Consider the following 24,892-nt stretch of genomic DNA (forward strand, 5'->3'; position numbering starts at 1 on the left):
TATATATATATATATATATATATATATATATATATATATTTATATACTCCGTGTGTGTGTGTAATATATTTACTGGATTTAATTTACTTAAAACTTGCAGAAAAGAAACATTTTAGTACATCTCTTGAACAGAAGATGGCGCCAGTGAGCTGTGTTGTCAGAGAACATGAGAGAACGTGTGTCATTCCATATTCTCAGATTCCCATTAAATATTCTCTCTTGTGAACACACTCGAATTCTGTGGAAAGGCATCTGACATTTCGTTTTGGACTATATCTGGGATAATGATATGATATTCCTGGGCAACCTCATCATATTACTGGCCAAGGTTTACATCCATAAATGGAAGGTGTTAAAAACTAAACCCTCTTTTTGTAGTTTTAAAAAGGAAGTAGAATCCTATATTTGAACATTGTCTACCTAAAGCTACGAAAAGCTATGAAAACTTTCAATTTGTGCTAAAAAAAAATAATAATAATAATTTTTGATTAAAGATATAATTTTTATATTTTTGTTTAATTTTTTTTTTTTTTTACTGTACCACTTTCAGTTTTTATTTGATTGGCGCTGGCGCTGTATATCCGTTTGTCTGTCTATGTTACTGTTATGTTACTTCTTTTTTATTATATTCTGCATTTTTAGTGTTATGATTAAAAAAAAACCAACTTTCTTCTTTCAGCTCCAGTTTATCTCGAAAGCCCACGTTGTCTCCTCCCTGAATGAAGGCAGTACTCTAATCACGCTGTAATCTCGCGTTGTACCGCGGGACTTCTGGTGCACCCGGTTCCCTGAGCCAAATATCTTTCCCCTGTCAACGGTCGGCGAGTTAACGGCACTGAAACACCGGAATAAGCATCTTTATACACAACGGTGATTAAAACAGGAACTGTATTAGTTGTGAAGCGCGGTAAAGGAGCTCCGTGTAAAGTCTTCGATTCGACGCTGTGAAGGTATTTTTACAGGAGGTGACAGATCAACGCGTCTCCTTTCACCGGCACCTACAACACTGACTTTATAGTGGGTTACCGAGCTAGTGTATCACGGGGATTCACCACTGAGAGTTCCCGACTTCGTCTCAAGTGAACTCCGCCTGTGTTCGTGGTGAAGAGTCGGGTTGTAAGCTAACCGGGGTCTGACCGACAGTTAATCGACAGTAAACCGGCAGCTGCTCCTTTTGCTTTCAGAGCCGGCTGAAATGGAGGGACATGTGACGTTGTCATCAGGGCTGGAGCTGTAACGGCGGCCTGAGCTGCTCTCTGGCTGAGCTGACACTGAGCCTGGTAGAGTGTCACACTGCTCATGATGCACCAGCAGGGCTCGTTGATGCCCCCCCTGCTCGGTGACGTATTCTGCCAGTGCCGCTCGGGAGTCGACCCGGGCGGCGTAGGCGGGCACGCCGAAGACCCCTCATCGGCTTCCTTATCTAAACCGGTCACCCAACAGCCCGTGGCCGGGGACTGGCACCCTGACCCCGGCCAGTCACCGCATCCATGTGACATATGTGGAGCGTCCGAACAGGAGCACAGATTGAAGGTACTGTTTCAGGTCCTGGATGTTAACGGTGATGGAGGCATCTGTGTCAACGACCTGACCATTGGGCTGAAGAAGTTGGGGGTACATCGGACTGAACATGAGCTCATGGTAAGTGGACACTCTTTGTTTCTGTCAGGGTCCTAAAGAAATGATGACTCAGTTTTTCCAGTGATCTGATTGGTCAATAGTTGGGCCGTTAACAGGTTTTGATCTGGTCCTGATCCAGAGCAGGTTGTGAGTTCAGCGCATGTCACCATTTACCTCAGTAACAAGTGAACCACCATCAAAGCACTGAAAACCCATAGTTAAACCTAAGTTACCTTAATAACTGCAGATCCTGCTTTGTAGTCCAGACTTTTGTTCTTGCCCGGTTCTGTCTTACTGTTTGCATGTACAGTTGATTTGAAAATTAAAACTGCATTTCTGCAGAATATTTTATATTCTTGATTATATTAAAAAGACAAAGATGAATAATGGGAGAAAGGAACAAGGATTAGACAACTGCTGAGTGTTGTTGAGTCTGCAGTAGAATCTATCTGGTGAGAACTAGGTTTGGTCTGAGCACTTTATTAGGAACACCACACTAACACTGGTTGTCCCCCTTTACTCTCAAACAACCTCAGTTCTAAATGGATCCACCAGATGTTGGAAACTTTAGAGTGTTATCCTGCACGACGTAGCCATTAGAAGGTGGTAAACTGTGGCCATGAAGGGATGACCATGGTCAGCAACAGTACTCACATAGACTGTGGCATTCAGACCATCATTGATTTGTGTTATGGTCCAAAGTGCATATACTAATAAAGCTACTGTACATTATGGGGCAGGCTGCTCCACCCCAAACACAGGTGGGACAGGTCACTGTAATAAAACAAAAAATATAGCATGATTTTCAGGTCATATCACCCACCTCTAGTGTACAGGTGTTTCTAATAAAGTGCCTTGTAAGTGTAAATGTAAACAAGACATCTAAAAAACCTATTTTCAATCAAAGTGAAGTTGCTTTTAACTTGATCTAAAAATCACAAAGACACCGGGGGTAAGACGTTTTGAACGCAGCCTTATATTTAAACAAATGAAGCAGCTACAGACCCTGAAGACAAGCTAACAGTTTGTGTTATATAATTGTTTCTCCACAAGCTATGAAAAAGCTGAGATTTAGTTGATCATGTATTGTATATGTTGTGAGGAATGTCTTAAGCCTGAATGTACTTGCTCTGCTATTTGGACTGGAGTCTGTCTCCATGACAGTGTTGTGCCATCAGGACAAGCAAGGCAAGCAGCGCCAAGCTACAAATAGACATCAATCAGAATGATACAGATGTGGAAGTGTTATGTCTCTTACATCTGAGCAGCTCACAACAGCTTTCTGTACCCTGAAGGATCTGATGTCTGTTTATCCGTCACGTAACTTACTGCCCTCTTGTAGCAGCAGCAGACTATTGTCTCTGGAAGCTAGCTCGACCACCAGCTGTGGCAGCCACAGTCTTTTTAGTGAGTGTGACCGTGTCCTGATGACAAAGGCTGGAGCTTATCAAGCTAGGAGGGCAGCAAATTTTTTTGGGCATTTGCATGTTAAGGATAGCACTTCTTAGCCAGCTATTTTAGCAGTAAGCATTGTAGCTGTGAACGTAGCAGTGTGATGTATGTGCACTTGAGGCATTTTGTCAGTAAATAAAAGCTACGACTACTGAAGACCGAAGTTCCTGTGTCTCCTCTGTGCTTCAGGAAAGATTAACAACACTGAGGCAGGAAAATACAGTGTTCTACATTGTCACTGAGTCATTGTCAGTTCATGGTAAAAATGTTGAAGATTAACATAGAAGTGATTTTAGATATTTTTCCTCTATACTACACATGGATGTGTTTAGTGTCAGTTTGGAAGAATAATCCTAAAACAAATAATCCTAAGGAAGGAGAAAGGTGAAGATGTCCAGACAGAGAGCAGAAGATGGAGGAGAGAGACTTTCAGCACAGGAAAGACAGACAGCACAAAATCATGAGACAGGACAGGACCTGAGTTTAATAGAGGTTTGATTTATTACTATTACTACTGCTACTACTACTACTATTACTACAACTACTATTTTTTGTTGCACACTGAGCTGGTGGTTTTTGGAGGAGGGTTGTGGGGGTGTGTGTGGGGTTGTTCAGCTCTGCTTACCTATCTGTCACCTCACTCCCACGCCCTATCTCTCGTCATCAGCTGATTATGGATACAGTAGAAATAGGGTAGCCACTGTCATCATGTAGTTAGTGGGGATAAATGTGGACACACCAGCCGTGATGGGGATATTAGACTTGAGTTTTTCAAGGCTGTGGATGATGCATGATGAATTAAAAAACTCTCTCTACTCAGTCTCTGGCTGAAATATCTGTTTTTATTCTGGGCCTATTAAAAAGACTTCACACAAGAAATTGTGCTGATAGTCATTGTCTCCTCTGAAGAACCAGTCCCTGTAAGAACAGTTCACAATGAGACTCTACAATCTTTCCACTGGACAATCTGCAGGCTTAAGATGACAAATACAAACTTGATGTGCAAAGGTCATAACAGTAGTGTAGTAAAGTGGGACACTTCCTCTTCCTACAGTGTGTCATACACTGTGCATGAGCGCTGAATTCAAAATGAGATAAGGAGCCTTTCTCTATGAAGACGACTCCAAACCCTCCTCACTGATAATCTGCTGCTGAGTCACTGACCTGCAGTTGGTCCACATATAGTCAACACTGTTCTCAGACAGCAGGAGTGCATCTGTAGATACTCTGCAGACCACACTGACACTAGACTGAACAGTGAACACTGTTAAACACAGAGGTCACCTAGAAAAAACTGAGCGGGCATGTGTCTCTATCAAAGCTGTAATATCCACTGAAACCACTAAAGACCTTATAGAGCACAGCTGTGTGCACAGCTGTTTCCAGAATCCAAGATAAGTGCGGTGGACATTTTGAGTCAGTTCACCAACATTGTTACGTCTTAATATTTAAGCTAATTAAACTGGGAAATAGTTTCAAACCTACCTGAACACTTGGTTTACACAGATCAGCAACAGTGTTGCAGGTAACTGAGCTTAATATTGTGGCTGGTGGGTTTATAATACTAATTTTGTTAACTTTGTTGTTTTTTTTTAAAAAATATATTCCTGAATGACCTTTTTTATCACGACAAAGACAAAACGAACAAAATGAGACAAAACAAAAAGTGATGAAATCTGTCCTCTGTAAGGGTCAGAGGGGACTGAAGTGGAGTTAAAAAATAGAAACTATAACAAAATCTCTGAGAAAACTCAGAAAAGAGGAGATGCACCCATCAATGCACCACCAACGGCGCCAGGCTGGAAATAGCTCTGTACTTTAATGCTGCGGGTGCAGGAGCTCAGACAACACACAGTGACAGAAAAAGAAAATGATGACATCATCTGGACTCAGGTCAAATATGAAGTAGCTGAGAGAAAAAGTCAGTGTGTAGCAGCTTATTGTCGGACCTCTGATCCAGTGTGTTGTCTTTCCTGTTTTCTTGATTCTCAGGGTTTGTGTTATTAACTTGAAGTTAAGATCATAGTGTTGATTGAGTCATATTGCAGGAGTTAGATTGTGTTGGATTTGCTAATATTGTTGCATCTTTCCAGACTTCACAGTTTTATCCTCTTCAGTGTCTGGATGTATTAATAACATCAGACCAGACATGCTCTCTGCAAAGCTGCTCTCTCTCATACAACCTGTCATTCTGTGGCTCTCTTTCATTTTAATCAGTTGGATGAAATCTTATTTTATTTTGTAAGTTTAGCTAGTGTTAGCAGTAACAGCTGTTTACTTACTTTTCTTCTACTGAAGTTATCTTTGCAGTACTGCGCCCCTCCAGGCTAATCCAAAATTGGTCAAAGAGTTTGGGCGTGTGTGAAGCTGAAACTTCAGTGCATGACAAGCATACACTCACCCACCTGTCACTCAAAGAGGCCATGCCCTCAGTTCTCCATAACTTTAGTCCTTAATAAAATGTAAACAGGTGAGTTCTATAAAATTCAGCCGTACAGTTGTCATGAAGGATGAAATTACCTCTAGAGACCAAAACAGTTTCTGTACCAGGCTGTAAACATGTTTATTTCTGCTGTAAAGTTGGACATTTGAACATGGGAGTCTATGGGGACTGACTCACTGCTGGAGCCAGACTCTAGTGGTCAGTCTTCTTTTTGTGCTGCTTAGGTCTTGACTTAAATATTCACATTGGGTCAACTAATTACCTGATGAAGAAAAAAATCCAAACTCCAGTTTTAGTCGACTAAAAATGTATTAAAAATTAATAAAAGTGCCAAAATATGACTAAAGCAATATTAATTTTTCATCCCAGGACTAAGATTACATTAACACTATTGTTCACTAACCCACTACACTGATGCGTCCCCAAAGTAATTATAGAAAAGACTACACAGGATAAGGCTGGCAATATTGTACAGCAATGAATATATCCAGCACATTGCGTGTCCAAAGCCTGGTAAATCTTATTCCCGTGTGTCATAGAGCTCCACTGTTGTCCAGAAACTATTAAAATACATCAGTGACTCACACTGTTACTTTATTACAATGAACACACACACCGACTCAATCCAACACTCACACCGTCCTGCTGCCCCAAATATTCACTAGAACGGTGGTTCCCAAATCGGGTGCTACAGCACTCTGAAGGACAGGACAAGGGTATTTTATTTCCTCCTGTTTGAGTAGTGTCTGATTAAGAAGTGGGCAGCTGATTTAGGAAGTTACCGAACCTTTTCAGAATAAAACTATGTTTGTGAGGTATTTTTAACTGCGTCTTCAGAAAAAAACAGTCTTCTCCTTTAATTACTCTGTTTCTTCTCTAAAATGTGAAAACCCGTCATGCAGGAGGGACTTCTGGGTATAGGGACTGATTGGAAATGTTGTAATTAGGAGAGCTCCTGTTTGTGTCAGTAATGATTTACACTGGGATCGATGTACCCTGCAGAGCAGAGCAGTCTGTAAAACCAGCAGCTGCGAGGAGTTAGTTTTATGAAGAGGTGAACTGACTTTGCTACATCACTCTGTAGTTTTCCCAGCTGGAGGAAGCCAGTACATGTTGAGAATTAAGATGTGGTGGGGCTCGGTGGTTGGAGGGATGGGATTGCCTGCTGGATGCTTTGAATGACTCAGAGAGAGAGAGCAGGAGGATGGTGAGGGAGGGAGGGGGCGGAGGCATCAGCAGATTTTCTCCTGTGAGGGAGGAGTGATGGAGGGAAACCCTGTGCTTCACCCTCACCCCTCCTTCTACTCTGACTGACAATTGAAGGCATAAATTATCTTCCATGCTGTTATCCCGTCCTCCATTGGCTGAGGGGCTTGTTCTGTGGCTCGACAATCGGACCTGCCAGTATGGGCTGCAGTGATTGGCCAGGCTCGGCTGCAGTGAGGATGCAGGTTTCTGGAGGTTCTCTTTGCTGCATTTCTCTCGCTGCTGATACTGAGACCGGTTTAGCAGCAGATCCTGCCTGTGTGCTGCTACTGTCATCATTTAATTATTATCAGCATGAGTGATTTACAGAGTGAAGTTCTAGTTTGATAAAAGGAGAACTAATCATGCCTCACAAGTTACATGGAAAGAGTTAGCTTGGAGCATTTTTTTATCCTTCTGCTGTGGATTCCTGTGCTGAGTGTGGATCTGTCAGCTGAGTGGTTTTATAGAGAAAAGGCTCTAGTAAGAAGATGAGACACTGAGATGCTGAGCTGCAGCAGTGAGGTGGAAGAAGCCGCACGTCCTCGACTGACTTTTCTACACATCTGCTGGCGCTTCAACTCTTGGCCTCCAGCTGACAGACACAGTTAAGTGTCGTCATTGTGTTTGAGTACAGGCCGGGCACCCAGACACTGTAAGCCCCAGTTTGAGGATTCTGGAGAAAATGCTGCGTTTTCTGAGCCAGAGGCTTTTTGGCAGCACACAGTGTGAGCCTGCTGAGACCCCCTTGCCAGGGGAGAAAGAAAGTGGAGCTACTGAAGTCCAAACTGCTCTCCAAGGAAAGACAGCACACTCCTCTGACAATAAAGACGGCAGCAGGAGTAATGTTACTCCAAAGAAGACCACAGTATTAATCATGGTGGCACCACCTACAGATCTTCAACAGGTAGGGTGAAGCTCTGGCTGTGCTCTCCTACACTAATGACCTTGGAAACAGCACTTCGACCCAAGAAATATGAAACTCGACTTCATTCAACGTCCTTTTATTTGCTTTTTGTGGTGCTTTCAATGGCATCTCACTGACAGGATAATTACTGTTAGAGATTTACTGCCCAACTTTCTAATGAGGTCTCTGTATGAATCAGTCTTTGGTCTGTGGTTCAGTGCCAACAGGTAGAACAACCTGATTAATCTTTATATTTATTTACTGTTCAGTTCTTTTAGCATATTTGAACAGTCATGTTCTTCAGGGAAGTGTTTATGAATTTCAGGTTGTACTGCATGTTAGAGAAAGTCAGTGTGAGGTTGTTGCCTGTTGGTCCATCACTTTGGTTTGGTGAAATATCTCAACAACCATCCAGTGAATTTCCAGTAACATTTGGACAGATATGGCTATATTACATATAGAGGACGAATCTGAATGACTCTGTTAAACTGTTGATTTTTTTATCAAGCACCAGAGCTGAGAGGTATGACTTCAAATCATTATCACAATTATCTCAAACTTTTACCTCAATTATTTTGGTGCTTATCACTCTCTCTCCTTTTCTCCAGTGTGATTGTGTCCAAGTGATTAAACTAACCTTTGGTCTCTATTCATCTTTCGTTCACCAATGTGTGGTGGTTGTGACTGATAAGACCCAGTCAGGAGGCAAGGCAGGTGTCTGTCATTGTTCCTGTCCTTCCAGACTATAACACAACCCTGAAGTTATCAAACTGAAACGGGTCTGGCAGCGTTTCTGAAAGTCTCTGTTTTAGGGGCTGAAGATTCTGGAGTCATGTGGATGCCAGGAGTAAAAGAATTAAAAGTGATACATTTTAAAACTAAAACATATTAATATGGACGTAGCCTGAGGCTGGGTGTTTGTGCTTGTGTCATCCATATAGATCATGAAGGCACACACTCAGGAAAGCATTGACTGAATGAACTGACATGAGCAAGACAAAGTCAGTGAAAGCTGGCCACAGTCTGAAATTGTCCAGTAAAATAACTCAGCATCTCCTGGTTGATTTTGTTCAGTAAGTTTAGTTCAGGTTCATGGTTCCCAGAGGATGAATCTTAGTTCCTGTGATTCTTCCGCGAGTGCCGCCGTCAGGTCTGAGTGAAATGTGATGGATTGCTGTGAGAACTTGGTACCGACCACATTGTCTCAGGATAAATTCTCACAACTTTGAGGGTCTCAGACTTTCAGGTCTAAATGTTTACTTACTTACTTTTCAATTCAATTCAATTCAATTCAATTCAATTCAATTCAATTCAATTCAATTTTATTTGTATAGCGGCAAATCATAATATACATTATTTCAAGGCACTTTACAGGGTCAGGTCAAGACCTTACTTTGTTACAGAGAAAAACCCAACAGCAAGCGCATGGCAACAGGGGGGAGGAAAAACTCCCTTTAACAGGAAGAAACCTGCAACAGAACCGGGCTCAGGGGGAGGGTTCTGCCTCGACTGGTTGGGTTTAGGAGGAGATAAAAAAAAAAGGAGAGAGAGAGAGAGAGAGAGAGAGAGAGAGAGAGAGAGAGCCCAGTGCATCATGGGAATCCCCCAGCAGTCTAGCTCTATAGCATGGTTCAGGACATACCTGAGCCAGCCCTAACTATAAGCTTTACTAAACAGGACAGTTTTAAGCCTGATCTTAAAGGTAGAGAGGGTGTCTGCCTCCTGAACCCACACTGGGAGCTGTGGTTCCACAGGAGAGGAGCCTGATAGCTGAAGGCTCTGCCCCCCATTCTACTCTCTCAAACTCTGGGAACCACAAGTACACCTGCATTTAGAGAGCGAAGTGTCCTATTGGGAAAATAGGGAACTATAAGCTCTTTAAGGTACGATGGTGCCTGACCATTAATGGCTTTGTAGGTGAGGAGGAGGATTTTAAATTCTATCCTGGATTTTACAGGGAGCCAATGCAGAGAAGCTAACACAGGAGAGATGTGATCCCGTTTCCTAGTTCCTGTCAGTACTCGTGCTGCCGGATTTTGGATCAATTGGAGGCTTTTTACTGAATTTTTGGGACATCCTGACAATAAAGAGTTACAGTAGTCCAGTCTTGAGGTAAGAAATGCATGAACTAGCTTTTCAGCATCCTTTAGACACAGAATGGGTCTGATTTTTGCAATATTGCGCAGGTGGGAGAAGGCTGTCCTAGAGACTTGCTTTATATGTGAAGTAAAGGACAAGTCCTGGTCAAAAATGACACCAAGGTTTCTGACTGTAGCACTGGAGGCCAAGGTGATGTCATCCAGAGTCAGTATATTATCACATAGTGTATCTCTGAGGTGTTTTGGGCCAATTACAATAACTTCAGTTTTGTCTGAATTTAAGAGTAAGAAATTACTGGTCATCCAGGTTTTTATGTCCTTAAGACACACCTGAAGCTTGGCTACCTGGTTAGTCTCACCTGGCTTCATGGATAAGCACAGCTGGGTGTCATCTGCGTAACAATGTATCTGGTGCCTCCTAATAATGTTTCCTAGAGGAAGCATATATAGAGTGAAAAGTATTGGTCCTAGCACAGAACCTTGTGGAACTCCATGACTGACTTTAGTGATGATAGAAGAGTCATTATTAACATGAACAAACTGGAGTCTATCTGACAAATATGACTTAAACCAGCTTAGTGTGGTTCCTTTAATGCCAACCATATGCTCTATTCTCTGTAATAAAATCTTATGATCGATAGTGTCAAATGCAGCACTAAGATCTGGTAGGACAGGTATAGAGAGTCCATTGTCCATTGTCTGAGGCTATGAGGAGATCATTGGTAACCTTAACCAGAGCAGTTTCTGTGCTATGATGGACTCTAAAACCTGACTGAAAATCTTCAAACAAACCATTCCTGTGCAAATAATCACATAACTGGTTTGCAACAACCTTCTCAAGGATTTTGGAAATAAAGGGGAGGTTGGATATAGGTCTATAATTGGCTAAAACATCAGGATCAAGAGTAGGCTTTTTAAGTAGAGGTTTAATTACTGCAACTTTAAAAGCCTGCGGTACATAACCAGTTGATAAGTTAATCAGACTTGATATAGAGGTGTTGATTAAAGGAAAAACTTCTTTGAACAGCCTTGTTGGAACGGGGTCTAGAAGACAAGTCGATGGTTTAGATGAAGAAACTGTTGAAGCGAGCTCAGAGAGATGTACAGGAGAAAAACAGTCCAAATATAAACCAGTTACAGTGGACTCTGAGGCTGCTGAACTGGACAGTACATCTGAGCCAGCTGTGGGGAGGAGATGGTGAACAGAGACAATTTTATTTGTAAAGAAGCTCATAAAGTCATTACAACTGAGGGCTAAAGGAATAGATGGATCAACAGAGCTGTAGCTGTCTGTCAGCCTGGCTACAGTGCTGAACAGAAACCTGGGATTATTCTTGTTTTCTTCTATCAATGATGAATAATAGGATGTTCTGGCTTTACAGAGACTTTTTTTATACGCCAATAGGCTGTCTTTCCAAGCCTTTAGAGATTCTTCCAGGTTAGTAGAACGCCACCTTCTTTCTATCTTTTACAACCAGATACCTGCAGAGCTAATGATATTCCCATCAGTCTCAGCTGCACTTCATTGTTGGTGCTAATGTTAGCATGCTGCTAACCATTAGCATGTTACCATAGTCATGGTGAACAAATTAGCATCTAGCGTCTAGCTCAAAGCTCCAGTGTGTCTCAGTATAGAACCATGAACCTGCAGGCTGTAAGTCTTGTGGACCTTTATTTACCCAGTGTTCGTTCAGTGAGCAGGAATACGATGGCCTCTACTCCCCTGGACTGGACGGCTGACTCAGAATCAGCCTGAATGATTCGACACTTTGCAAGTTAAAGGTCACTGTAACAGACACACTGACACTCAGTGTCACTGAGACATGACAGACATTGGTTCCTCTGGTCTTTGCCGAACCAACACTTATGTTTGAGGTTGGTGTGGTTGAATTTTAAGCTGTTTTGTTTCTTTGATAGGAGGTAGTCAGCCACTTAATTTACATCTGAGAGGAGATCATGTGCTGTGCATGTGGGTGAAGTGAGTTACCACTGTGACCCCACAGTGTGACCCCACAGTGTGAATCCACAGTGTGACCCCACAGCGTGCTGCTGCTCAGTAATATTCATATTGAATGTTGGCTCTGCTGTGCAGTCTTCCTTGTTGTGTCTGAATAACTAACTTCTCTGTGTCTCATCTGTTTGCGGAGACAGAGGGCTCAGCTGTGTCTGCTGTGAACAGGAGAGCTCCAACTTGTGGTCATTACTGCTCAGTGCTTTGCCTTCATTCTAACACTGGTCTTAACTTTGAAGATGATTCGTTTGTTTTTAGTATCAAACATCTCAGAAACCGTGTGTTACTGTGTGTTACAGACCCAGTCTATATTGTTTAGGTCTAAATTACAGATCAGTGTGTGTAACCACAGATTTTTCCATCTTCAGCCCATTTAACAGAAATCACACATTTGATATTATCACCCACCTCTCTGTAAAGCATACAATAGATTTTTTTTTTTTTTTACTGTGGTCAAAGTCAACTTAAAGCATCTTTAAGTCAGTGGTTGAAAGTATCTAAGCATATCTATTCAAGTACCATAGTATAATTTTTGCATTAGTTTCAACATCACAGTTGTCGAAATTGCCTGTTGAACCAGGAGTGGCTTCTGAACTAGTCTCACATAACCAGACCATTCTCCAGCTCTGAGAATGGTATCAGTGATACACTGATGTTGAAGTATGTTGACTGTGTGATGTCACAAATCCTGCTCACAGGTAGAAACTTTACACATTCAGCAGATTCATTCATGTCGAGTCCCCAGCTCTGAACATAGATCGTTTTGTTAAACATCCAAGAGCAGTAACACTGATGAAAACACATTTCTGAGCTGAGGGAGGATCTGAGTACTTCCTGCACTGCTGCAGGTGAATCAACATGCTATGATAACACTGTGACACTGTGAAAGGCAGGTGTAAGGGGATACAACTGTATGACTTTTATTCTGTGAAATAGTTCATTGTAAAAACTCACAAAGTGGCCTGTGGACTGGCCTCCATGCTGTTAGTGCCCCTGGTTAGCAGAGCAAATCATTTGCCAAAGTATTGCTGAGGTGCGTTCAGTGTGAGGCAAACATGCAGGTTTCCTCCCTGCCCAGCACACCCAGCTGTCCCTCCCTCAGGTGGCTGTTTCCTGCCGATAAGTGTGTTTTCATGTTCCAGCTAGCTCCTGTAGAATTCCTTCCAGCTGGCTTAGCAGGCTGTAGGGGCAGAAAGTGCCATGGCCTGTCTGAGAGAACTAATAGGCTGATGGCTGTGAAGTGGTCTGAACTGCAGGCTGAGTCAACAGTGCACAGATGGAAGCTGCTGTTTGTCACATCACTCTGTCTTTAATAACAACTGAATGAGTTCAGTCAGTTCAAGTGAATATCCTTTACAGATAATTTGCAGCTAATAAAGCAACATGTTTATGAGCTGCTTCCTGTCTCTGCAGCTGTCCCCGTCCCCATTTCCCCCCATGTTTGACTCAATAGACATAAGTCCCTCAAATGTCTCAACTGTTTCTTCTGTCCTTTCAGAAAATAGTGAAGGCAGGGGACAAAGACCTGGATGGACAGTTGGACTTTGAGGAGTTTGTTCATTACCTCAGAGATCACGAGAAGAAGCTCCGCCTCGTCTTCAAGAGTCTGGACAAGAAGAACGATGGTAAGGAATCTGCCAGCAACTACTCACTGCATAACTGTCATCTTTGCTTCAGACCTCCACTGCCTGGTCGATGCCCGCCTCAGGCTTAATGTTTTTAATTTCTCTGAGATGATTTCATCGGGCTGTTCCCTCAGACAAGTCAAGTCTCGCAGGACAGAGACTAAACTGACCTTCAAATGTAAAATCAGTGGTGTTTCATCTGAAGTGACATTTAGAATTTCTGTGGTGTAGGTCGGATCGACTCACAGGAGATAATGCAGTCTCTGAGGGACCTGGGAGTGAACATCTCTGAGGAGCAGGCTGAGAAGATTCTCAGGAGGTGAGAGAGAGAGTGTGTGTGTGTGTGTGTGTGTCTGTGTGTGTCTGTGTGTGAGAGAGTGTGTGAGACGTCCCCCTCCTTCTTCATTCTTTGATGTGTCACATTCATACCCCACCACCACCACCACCACCACCACCACCACCACACACACACACACACACACACAAAGAGGGCCAGTTTTTAATGAAGTTGCAGTGGTTCTGGTTTCTTTCTCCCCTCTCTGATATGCAGCTCTTTATTTAAATGTGTTGACACCTTATCACGCTGGCATCATGTCTGACACCCTGTCAAAGTCACTTTTATGTGAAACTCACAACACTTATTCTTATTTTTAATAAGACATTCGGGAGGGGTGTGTTTCGGGATATATTGTATGTTGTATATGTTGTGTACGATTTTCTGGCTCATGTTGTTGTGGCTCAGAGTGATCCTGGTCTTGGTCCTCTAACCTCCTGTCTGTCTGTGTATCTGTCTTTTCTTCTCTCTGGCTTGTCTCAGAATAAGGAGGGGCCATATTTGGGCCCCTATCTTGTAGTAAGTAGTAGCTTCTACAGTCTGCTTGCTCAGCCGGTGCTGCACTAATCACCACTGCATCGTCTAATTCAGTTACCAGCTGCTTCCAAAGGAAACATGCAACAAATGTCACATTGGCAGAACAAAGCAGTGATGTGATAACATGTTGATTCACAGTGTGCTCATAAAGCATCCTGTTTCAGCACAGTGCACCTGAGAACAAATATCACCATTATTGCATGTTAGCAGCTTCTTGGCCCTGTCTGGAACTGTCTCACTGATAACAATCTGTATCCTCTGTGTCATCCTCCATCAGTATGGATAAAAACGGAACAATGACCATTGACTGGAACGAGTGGCGGGATTACCACCTCCTGCATCCAGCAGACAACATCCCAGAGATCATCCTCTACTGGAAACACTCCACGGTACACTGTCTATAAACAGCAACAACAGCAACACTGTCTATAAACAACAACAACGACAACAACAACACTGTCTACAAACAACAACGACAACGCTGTCTACAAACAACAACAATACTGTCCATAAAAAGCAACAACAACAACACTGTCTACAAACAACAACACAACAACAACAACAACAACACTGTCTATAAACAACAACACTGTCTGTAAACAACAACAACATTGTCTACAAACAACAACACAACTTCAAACATTAAGACACAGTATCTTTTCTACTTCATTTAAGTTGTGTAGGCAGTGTTTACAGTGTTACAGTGTTTACAGTGTTACAGTTTAGTAAATGATGAAAACAGCAGGGAAACATTAAGACACTTCAAGATGCTAGTTGCATGTGGAATGTAAAACAATGGATCATAATTTTCTCTGTTTAAAGAAAAACTTATCAAAGTATCAAAGGCAAAATGCCGACTAGCCAAAAAAGAACATGAGTTGAACAGAGGTCCTGTTCTATGTACTGTACTTTCAGCCAAAAAGCAGCAACTCACAGAGTTCAGTTTAGAAAAGAACAGATTTCTCTTTAACCGGATGACAGATTTTTCTGTTTGACTGTCAATAAAGTCAGGTAGACAGAATAAAAAATAATGAGTGTTTCTATTATCCAGGACACTTCTGACATCTTTACTGTGCTGAGTCTCCTCAGACATCTGAAGGCAGCAGGTTTCTCTTCCATCTGCAGTCTAAATCTAAATTTAGTGCAACAAAATCACCACAGAAGCCTCAGCACCTATGTGCACATTAAACTTGTCTTACTGAATTAATCTACAGTTTCTACTGCAGATCAACAGGCGTGTTGGACGCTGACACTGAAAACATTTCAGACATGAAAACATAATGAAACACTCTAGTCAAATTAAAACTTTCTCCACTAATAACTCCCCCAGTGCCTACATCAAAAACATCTGGATAACAAGGGCGAGGGTTAAAAACAATAATGATCTATGTAACACCTGGAGCTTCATTTTCAGTTAGAATCCAGGTAGATTCTTAATTTCATGATAAATAAAGATAAAGATAAAGATCTTCAACATGTCCACAGTGAATTCAGAAGTGAATTAAACTTCAGAGTCCTCGTCTGCTCCTCTCAGTGTATTTGAACTACTGTTTCCTGTGAGGTCATCTCTCTGAGTCAGTGCATCCAAGTGGGAGACACTTGTGTTTGAAGGGGATGAAAGCAGTGAATCTTATTGGACATGTTTGATATATGATTATGTATCATTTCTGATCCCACAGGTGCACTTGGATCTATGGGATCAGGTGCCACAGGTGCACCTAGCCACGACAGTACCAAGTGCAGGACATGTTTGACTGCATACTAACAGTTCATATTGATTTCTGTACGTCTTCATGCTGCTCTCTTGTCACCTCCACAGATCTTTGATGTCGGGGAGAGTCTGATGGTGCCTGACGAGTTCACGGCAGAAGAGAAGCAAACAGGAATGTGGTGGCGACATCTAGTGGCTGGAGGAGGAGCTGGGGCGGTGTCTCGAACCTGCACAGCCCCACTGGACAGGCTCAAAGTACTCATGCAGGTAACACACATGCCTCATGAATGAGGCATATCTTCAGTTAACTACTAATCCCTGTGTGAAGATGTACTGACTGTTTATCCTGCACAGGTTCACGCCTCCAAGAGCAACAGCATGCACATTTCTGGGGGCTTTGCCCAGATGATTCGAGAAGGCGGTGTGAGGTCACTGTGGCGAGGCAATGGCATTAATGTCATCAAAATCGCTCCTGAGTCTGCTATTAAGTTCATGGCCTATGAGCAGGTATGGAATCACACAGCTCTGTTTTGACAAGTTGTTTATTTCTGTCTTGTTTTGTGTTGCTGTGTAACAAACATACATTTCCTGTCTGTCAGATTAAACGACTCATTGGAAGTAACCAGGAGACGTTGGGCATCACAGAGAGGCTGGTCGCTGGCTCTCTGGCAGGAGCCATCGCTCAGAGCAGCATCTACCCCATGGAGGTGAGAGACCTGTGAGCACACACCATGAAACAAGACCTGGATTACACATAATGAGTGGTCATAAGGATTATGTTCATCTGTAAATGCTGTGTAGAAACTTATGTTTGTGTGCAGAAATAAGTTGTCTTGTGACTGACTGCCCATTCTAACTTTTAGCCTTGAACCCATCATGTGAAACTGTACTGTGACCTCTTATCTGGAGGGAAACAGACCTTCAGGCAGACTCACAGGTCGCCAGTTATGCACAAAGTGTGAGCAAGTCATTTATGTAAATGAGGTTCATAACACGCAACTTATTTTCACATGAAAGATAATGCACGACATATGTATAATAATCTTTGTTTAAGTACGAAAGATTTTCTGCGACTCTTGGACTAGAAGTGGAGGTTACTGCTCTCTGTCAGGAGGTCTGACATCACTTCCTGTCTCCTCAGGTCCTGAAGACACGGTTAGCCTTGAGGAAGACGGGTCAGTACTCTGGCATCTGGGATTGTGCCAAACATGTCTTCCAGAGGGAGGGTGTGGCTGCGTTTTACAAGGGCTACGTCCCCAACATGCTGGGCATCATCCCCTACGCTGGCATTGACCTGGCTGTCTATGAGGTGTGTGTGTGTGTGTGTGTGTGTGTGTGTGTGTGTGTGTGTGTGTGTGTGTGTGTGTGTGTGTGTGTGTGTGAGAGAGTGATAGCTTCTCTCGTTATTCTGTAGCTTATCTCACTCCTTCTCCGCTGTCAGACTCTGAAGAACTCGTGGCTGCAGCGCTTCGCCACAGACAGCGCTGACCCAGGAGTGTTTGTTCTTCTGGCCTGTGGCACCACCTCCAGCACATGTGGTCAGCTCGCCAGCTACCCACTCGCCCTGGTCAGGACTCGAATGCAGGCACAAGGTCAGTCTCTGCAGAACTCTGCTGCTCTGTACAGCTCATTATTGAGTGTCAGGGACACCCTAACTGACTGGTCACCTGTTAGACTGGTCACCTGTTTATGAGACGGGTTGATTGAGATGATTTGGCCTAATGCAAGAATGTTTTTATGACACTTGTGCACTGATGACAGCTGTGGACAGGTGTTATGTTTTCAGGTTGTTCATCTGTCTCATTCTCATGATGCAATATCTCATATTGAGGAAATGTTTTCAAATTTGCTACAAAAATTCACTTGGACTTAAGGGTGAAATAACAATAACAGGATAAAATGATGAAGTAATGACATTTTATATACAAAAGATCAAAGGTCAGCTTCACTGTGACACCTTAATGTTCAACACTCACAGGAAGGAGAGATTTTGACGATATTTCCTGCCACTTGGCTGGTTGGTGGAGGAAACAACCACGAAGCGGGAAATCTAGTTCTTCTTCTCCTTCTTTTTTGTTAGGCTTGTTTGTGCAAGTTTTCCGACTCAGATCCACGAAACCCCTGTGACTGTAAACACTTGTTTCAACCAGATGAAACAGGTTGAAACCTGAGGAGGTTTGTGTTCATGACATTTAATCATTAACATAAACAAAACCCCTGACCTGCTATATGTATGTACTTTGGACCAAAAAAAATAATAAACACAAGAAAATTGTTGAATTCCACAAACAAAACAATGAGCATTAAAGTGAACATCACAACCACATGTTAAGTGGGTGTCCAGCACTGTTTCACCTCAACCTGTTCAGTGAGGTTTAGAAACACTGAACTTTCAGAGTGTCACTGGAAGTGCTCTCAGACAGCAAGTGCTCACTGTTCTGTCTGCCAACACTGCTGCTCAGCAGCAGCAGGGAGCAACTCTGTCACCATGGTTACCGGCTACATCTGATGCTGCTGACAACCTGTACCACATTCAACCTCTAAACTTTGGATGTAGCACAGTAGATCGTAGCTTATTACAGAGAATGTGACAGGATGAAGATGAAGACAGCGGAACCATCAGTAACACAGAGTTGGTGTCTGAAAGCTCCGTTAATGGGTGGTGTGTGTGTTGTCCCTGGACTTGTTCAGGTTCAGATCCATGTTGCTGTGTGTTTGGTGAACATGTCCTCCCTCTGTCTGCCTCAGCTACCCAGGAAGGAGGCCCTCAGATGAGCATGACGGGCCTGTTCAGACACATCGTCAGGACTGAGGGGGCCATGGGACTCTACCGAGGCCTGGCCCCCAACTTCATGAAGGTCATTCCATCTGTCAGCATCAGCTACGTGGTCTACGAGTATCTCAAGATCACCCTGGGGGTCCAGTCCAAGTGAGGGGGTAGGCAGACAGAAGAAATCCAGAGGCCAAAGGCTTCTTGACTTTTCCTCTGAGCTGAATGTCAGTTGATTCTTTTGGATCTAAGAAACAAGCAGCTGAAATTCTACATGCTTAAAAACATTCAAATCAAAACCAAGGACAAAAGTGAGTCGATGTAAATGAAGAGGAATGAGAACTGATGAGGAAGATGAAGAGCTTCTGGGAGCAAAGCTTGACTGACGCTATTTCCATAGTTTGCTGTTATGTTAATCATTCCTCTAGCAATTCAGAAGTTCAGCGCCTGGGGTTGCCACGGTAATCAGTGTTACCAGTGTTACACGGTGGTCAGGTTCACTTGATTACATAACTTCCCATCATCTTTTTTGGTCCATTTTCATGTGTCAGCCGTAGCTGCCATGTTCATCAAGTAAAATACTAACACTAGTTATCAATACTTAGTCAGTGGTCACAGCAGAGTCCCTTCACAGAGGACTGATCACATGATGAGAGGAGAGGTGACCAACACGATGATGGTGGAGGATTTGGTGTCAAAGGCAAAAGAGTCCATTTAAACCCCAGAGTCAGAAATGAACCTGAACATTAATGAGTGTGATGAAGGTGGCAGCAGCTGGAGGTAACACTTCATATCTACTGACACTGACCGACACATGTCCAGTGTAATCTGTGACACCGGTGTTACCACGAGTTTATTACCCAGTGGGAAAATTTGCACTCCGTGGCATCACTACAGCACCTTTTAGCGTTGTTTAGGAAGTTTACATTGAAGTCATTGAAGGTGTTTACTGGTTTACTGGTGGACCAGTAACATACACTAGTTTGGGCACTGGCTGTGCTGTGGCTGGTCCCAGTCTTGAAGGGCTTGACTAAGGCTTATCACAAAGCATTCCCCAAGTCTGTGATCACTGACACTGCATAGAACAAAGGTGGATCTGACATTTGCAGCTATGTGTGTTGATGCTGATTTAGATCTGTCCCACAGCAAAAGAAGATTCATTCAGTTAGAGAGTCAGTTCAAACTTCTTCTCACTGTTAAAGAGCTTTGTCATGTCTACAAACATCATTGTGGACTGAGAGATACTCCACAGTGCCATTAGGATCTTGCATGAGGAAGATTAGCTTTCAGTGGCTGGGCCTCGTGCAGACTAACAGATGATCATTCATATAAAACAGAATCACAACCAAACTGTCAAATACTTGATTCTTAGGAATGTGAAGAAAATTTAACAAAACTGTTTTTCAGATTTTTGCAGTTTTATTTCTTTGATCTTTGATCAAACTTCATTAGCACCCATATTTCCTGAACTGCTCCCTCACTCTGTCACTCCATCACTCCGTCACTCCATCACTCCATCACTCCATCACTCCTCATTCCTCACTCCACACTCCATCACTCCATCACTCAATGACTCCATCACTCCATCACTGCCCTCGGGTCTAAATGTGAACTCTGTGATTGTCTAAACACATTCATGCTTCCAAAGGGATGAGTCTTGTAAGATGAGTCACTTTACATGACCTTCCCCCAGCCTGTGGTAAGGATCCAGGAGCATCACTGTTGTCGTCATGTTGTTTGTTCCGTCCGACACGTCTGTGCTGAGCGGTGTCATGAATGTTACAGTTAGAGGGGAGGTGTTGAAGATGGGCTGATGAAAATACTTATCACGGTTCAGTTTGTGCTTTTCCAAAAACTGATTGATTTCAAATGCAAAGCTGAATATTGAGCTGAGTCTGAGCTGTCAGACGCTGTGCACTTTGATGGTCCTTGATGTAAATATGTAGAGCAGTGTTCCTATTGGCTGAGTGTTGCATTAGGCAGAATCACTCAGTTATGGTTGGTGCCATTTAAAGCCAGATGCTGAAGAGCGTCCTCTGTGGCAACAAGAGACAAGGGATTTCCTCCGGAGTCAGTCGCTTTCAAGGTGTCAGTTACATCAGCAGCTTTAAAGAGCAGGACACGTCTCCTGGTGATGGTCAGTGTCTTTACTTGTTATTGTGATAAACTGCTGAAATGTTGAATTGTAGTGTAAGAGCAGTGCATTAATAGAGTGGTTATCATGTCAGTGAACTGACTGAGTAATGTCAGTTACACAGTGTATCTATCTAAAGCTTTCAAACATTTACCTGTCCAGGTAGAACTGAAGTGAGGAACACCTGATGTAGTCTGATCCATCAGGGCTGTTGGTTTAATTTAAAGACAGGAGATGATTCTGTCGTTTAACATTCACCTGGAAACTGAGTGAAAGCAACAACAGCAGAAATACTGACTAGAGGTATGTGGCTACCTTTGACGCTGTGGCTGGATGTAACAGAGACAGGAGATCAGAAGCAGCAGTCGTCACTGTTCAACAGATCAGGAGAAATGACCCAGAGATCAGCTTCCCTGCTTTTAGACTCCCACCAAATAAAAGATTCAGTTCTTGTCATAATTACAGACATTTTAAATTTTCAATTAAACATTAGTGTGTTGACCTGTGAAGGAGGACACCACATGTTCCATTTTTACTGGAGTTGCAGCTAAAGCAGGTGTAAGCTTAAGATCATCTCTGGATTTGAAAAATGAAACTTCAATCATGAAGCTCAGTCGATCCTGATTTTACAGAAACAGGTGAAACAGGTGAAACTAGATTTTTTTTAATTTAGATTTTTTTGTTTTTAACAATGTTAGTCTGAACCAGAGGAAAATACCTGATCCCAAAACATTTTGTCAGTGTCAACTAACATTACAGAACATTCACTAAATTAAGAATACATTTAAAAATATAAAATATAAATCAAAGCAAGTTTCTTGTTGTTTTTTTTTTTTTGGAGATGACACCAGTTGCTCTCATCAAACATCACAGTGCTCTTGTTTTGCTCTGGCAGCATAGTCTTTTCTAACAGTCTAATACTTTGACAGTTCAGAAGTTAGGGCCTGTAGGGTATCTCAGATGTAATGACTGATTTACATTTAGATTTCTGTTAGTTCGTTGAAAGCTGCACCTCTAAGGAATATTTCTCCACCATGTTTTCTTGTATGATGTAAAACAACACTTAGTCACATAGTAAGACAGCCAATCAGAGGAAGCGCTCTCAGCCTGACTGATGCCTGTGTCACAGATTCCCATTAGTGCCTTGTGTGCCAGCCTCTCTGACATGAATGCACATGAACACTATAAGAGCTGGAGTCTGTGGGACACTGAATGCACTTTAAGGTACTCTGCTTTAACTCCTGTTTTTGTTTTGTGTATAACTGTATTTATTTATTTATTCTTTCAGAAAAGGTTAATGACTGAATTTGTGATCTATCAATTATACTGAATCATTTCATTTTTATGTGTACTGATGAAAAATTGAGGCTTGTTTCTGAGTGATAGAGGTGGGTACAGGGGCCCCAAAGTGTTCAATATTAAACACACAGTATGTAAAATTCTGCTGCTAGAGGTCTCTCAATCAAAGAAAGAAATTCTTCAGTGCTAATTATTGAGGAGGTTTTTACCAGGGGCCAAATTATCCAGAGGTCTCCTACTCACTAAAACAAACAGACCATGTGATTATAACCAGTAGAAACACTGAATGGAACAGTTCCACGTTAAGAATTAGTGTTTCTCTGACACTGCTTGGCAGACACAGGATATCGCAGATGGCCTGGGAACTGAGCTCCTGCTAACATGTGCTCAGCTTGTCTCTGATAACTTAAGATCCATTTAGCTTGTTAGCAACTGTTGGCCAAAGCAGCACAATACACTTTGTTGCTGCTGCTGTCAATAAAAAGTGCACAGACACAGAAACTTGTCTTCTTGTATTTATTCAGCGTAGCAAGACTGCTAATGCTACCTGCCTAGCTGGCTAAGTAGCTAGTTCAGCTTGTGAGCTTAGATTATTCCTCAGCTTTGAAGTGAGGAGCCAGTGTTAGCAGTGTTAGCTAGCTCCTGTCAGCTAGAGCCACCTCAAAGAAAGACTGTCCTCTTCACAGAGTTGTGTGTTTAGCATCGAAACAGTGTTAACTCTGAATTTAACCAGCTAACGTTAGCTGCTCCGTTAACACCATGTATTCACTTTGATGCTGAGTAATAAACCAAGCTCCCAGCCTGCACCTAGCTAGTTAGCCAGCTAGGTAGTTAGCATGTGCAGCCTTGTTAAGATAAAGCTAAGGACATGTTAACTTTCTGTGTCTGTGTACAGTGTTTATTCATGGCAGCGGCCTCTAGCTGGTTGATTTACAGTTACTTTAACAGTCTTATTGCTCTGGCTAACAGGAGCTAACTGGCTACATCTGGTAGCAGTTGTTGAGTTTGCTAGTTTAAGAGAAAAAGGACATATGATGGGGGCAATGACAACATCACCATCATGATGACAATTGTGAAATAAAAAGTGAAATAAACAAAAAAAAATGTTACTAGCCAAAAGCCATAAGGAAATCAAAACAGATTTTTGAAAAAGGGAATTCTGAAATACATTTTTTCTAGTATGAAAATGAAGTCCTATAAAACTTCTTCAATTATAACCTCCACCAAGCAGGTTATGTTTATACCCATGTCTGTTTTTTTGTACTTCAGTACTTTATGCAGAAAGTAAATTGGTGGAGTGGAGGGTCATGGGCCTGGGAAGAACCCATTAAATTGTCCTTGGCAGAGGTCTGCGCTCTGAGACTAGTTTTTTTAATTTATATATTTTAAACACTTTATTAATGTGATAATTTATTTTAAAATTACTCATTTATTTATTTTTATTATTGAACATTTTTGGTCTCTGTACAAAGATTCCTTTGATTTCACATCAGTAGCAGTTTGTTATGATAACACAGAAAGCATTTCAGCTGCAAACACTGCTCAGGCATAAGCACAGCTGACAAGAATAAACACATCCTGGGCTGTGACACATACAATCCAAACAGGATCTCTTCATACTGAATCAAGTATACATTGTGGAAAGTACTGTAATAAAAGGACGCATTTATTAAAAAGGCCAGCTCCCCTGCTCTGCAAATCAACAGTCTGTGCAATCTGAACAGACTAGAACTGCAGTCTCACATGTTGGACTGTCACCTTGTGACTTCAGAATACCATGCTGCTTTTGTCAGCTTGCCTTACTCCAGCATCACATTTGAGTGTTGATCCTCTTTCACACGTCCATCCCTCTTTCCTCCTCTTGCTTCCTGGCATGAGTGTTAATCTGACCTCTTGCTCTGATATCATATATGCATAAATTTGCAACACAGAATGATGTCACCCTGTGGCTGCATGTAAATGTTTTCCATATTTTGTACAGGATAAACTAACTCTAATGTCTTAAAAGTAGCCCTTACTTGTACTGACCAACCTTCAGTTAGGCAAATCTTTACTTCATCCTATACAGGAACAACCAGACTATACAAACTGAAGGCTAAGATGTATATTGATAAATTATGGCATTGTTTTCAAAATGTATTCAGTATATATTTCTATTTTATTTTATTATGCTAGCTGTAAGTGACGGAGATGCACTAATGAGTATGTGAGTACTTTAACAGTAGCTGTGTGTAGATGCATCCACTGAAAGAATGTTATGGTGAAAAGAATATTTATGCTTGTATGAGATCAGATGTTAAATAAACTAGTTCATCATTGGAGTTGTCAAGTGTTTTAATTTGGGTTAATTTGATATTTGAACTCTACCAGCAATCAAACCTGAGTTTGCACCACAAGACAAATGTTTGTTGTTTGTCTCAATGTAATATATATATATTTATATATTTATTTATATATTTATATATTTATTTATTTTATTTATTTATTTATTTATTTATTTATATATTATAATTATATATGTATGTTTGTATGTATGTATGTACACATTCTTTCGGTACTTTGGCATTGAAAAGATGTTTAGTAGATGTCCAGTCTTAGCCTGCACATGTTTTAAATCTTTAAATCTAGTTCCACCTTGAGCAGCTACAGCAGGTCACCAAACTCAGTAGTACAAACGATAAATGTCTAATGTGGCATTCACATCA

The 24,892-nt window shown here is 42.0% G+C and overlaps 1 protein-coding gene across 2 annotated transcripts; it reads left to right on the forward strand.

Moving 5' to 3' along the window:
• Positions 1 to 102: 102 nt before the first annotated feature.
• slc25a25b (solute carrier family 25 member 25b) lies at positions 103 to 24,508 on the forward strand. 2 transcript variants are annotated; one of them, XR_011686318.1, is made up of 11 exons: positions 103 to 1,641; positions 13,276 to 13,402; positions 13,634 to 13,721; positions 14,551 to 14,662; positions 16,093 to 16,251; positions 16,339 to 16,491; positions 16,584 to 16,691; positions 17,126 to 17,293; positions 17,426 to 17,576; positions 18,733 to 20,897; positions 20,983 to 24,508. XR_011686318.1 is itself a non-coding variant. In XM_071466208.1 (10 exons), the coding sequence occupies exons 1-10, from the start codon at positions 1,300 to 1,302 to the stop codon at positions 18,915 to 18,917; spliced, it is 1,593 nt and encodes a 530-aa protein (XP_071322309.1). In that variant the 5' UTR covers positions 103 to 1,299; the 3' UTR covers positions 18,918 to 24,508. The 2 variants fall into 2 exon arrangements, 1 of the variants encoding a protein (XP_071322309.1); XM_071466208.1 differs by having other exon boundaries at positions 18,733 to 24,508.
• Positions 24,509 to 24,892: the final 384 nt, after the last annotated feature.

This window comes from Trachinotus anak, unplaced genomic scaffold (genome assembly GCF_046630095.1).
Source record: "Trachinotus anak isolate AG129_WGS33_773 ecotype Australia unplaced genomic scaffold, CSIRO_AGI_Tana_v1 ptg000028l, whole genome shotgun sequence".
NCBI classification, from domain to species: domain Eukaryota; kingdom Metazoa; phylum Chordata; class Actinopteri; order Carangiformes; family Carangidae; genus Trachinotus; species Trachinotus anak.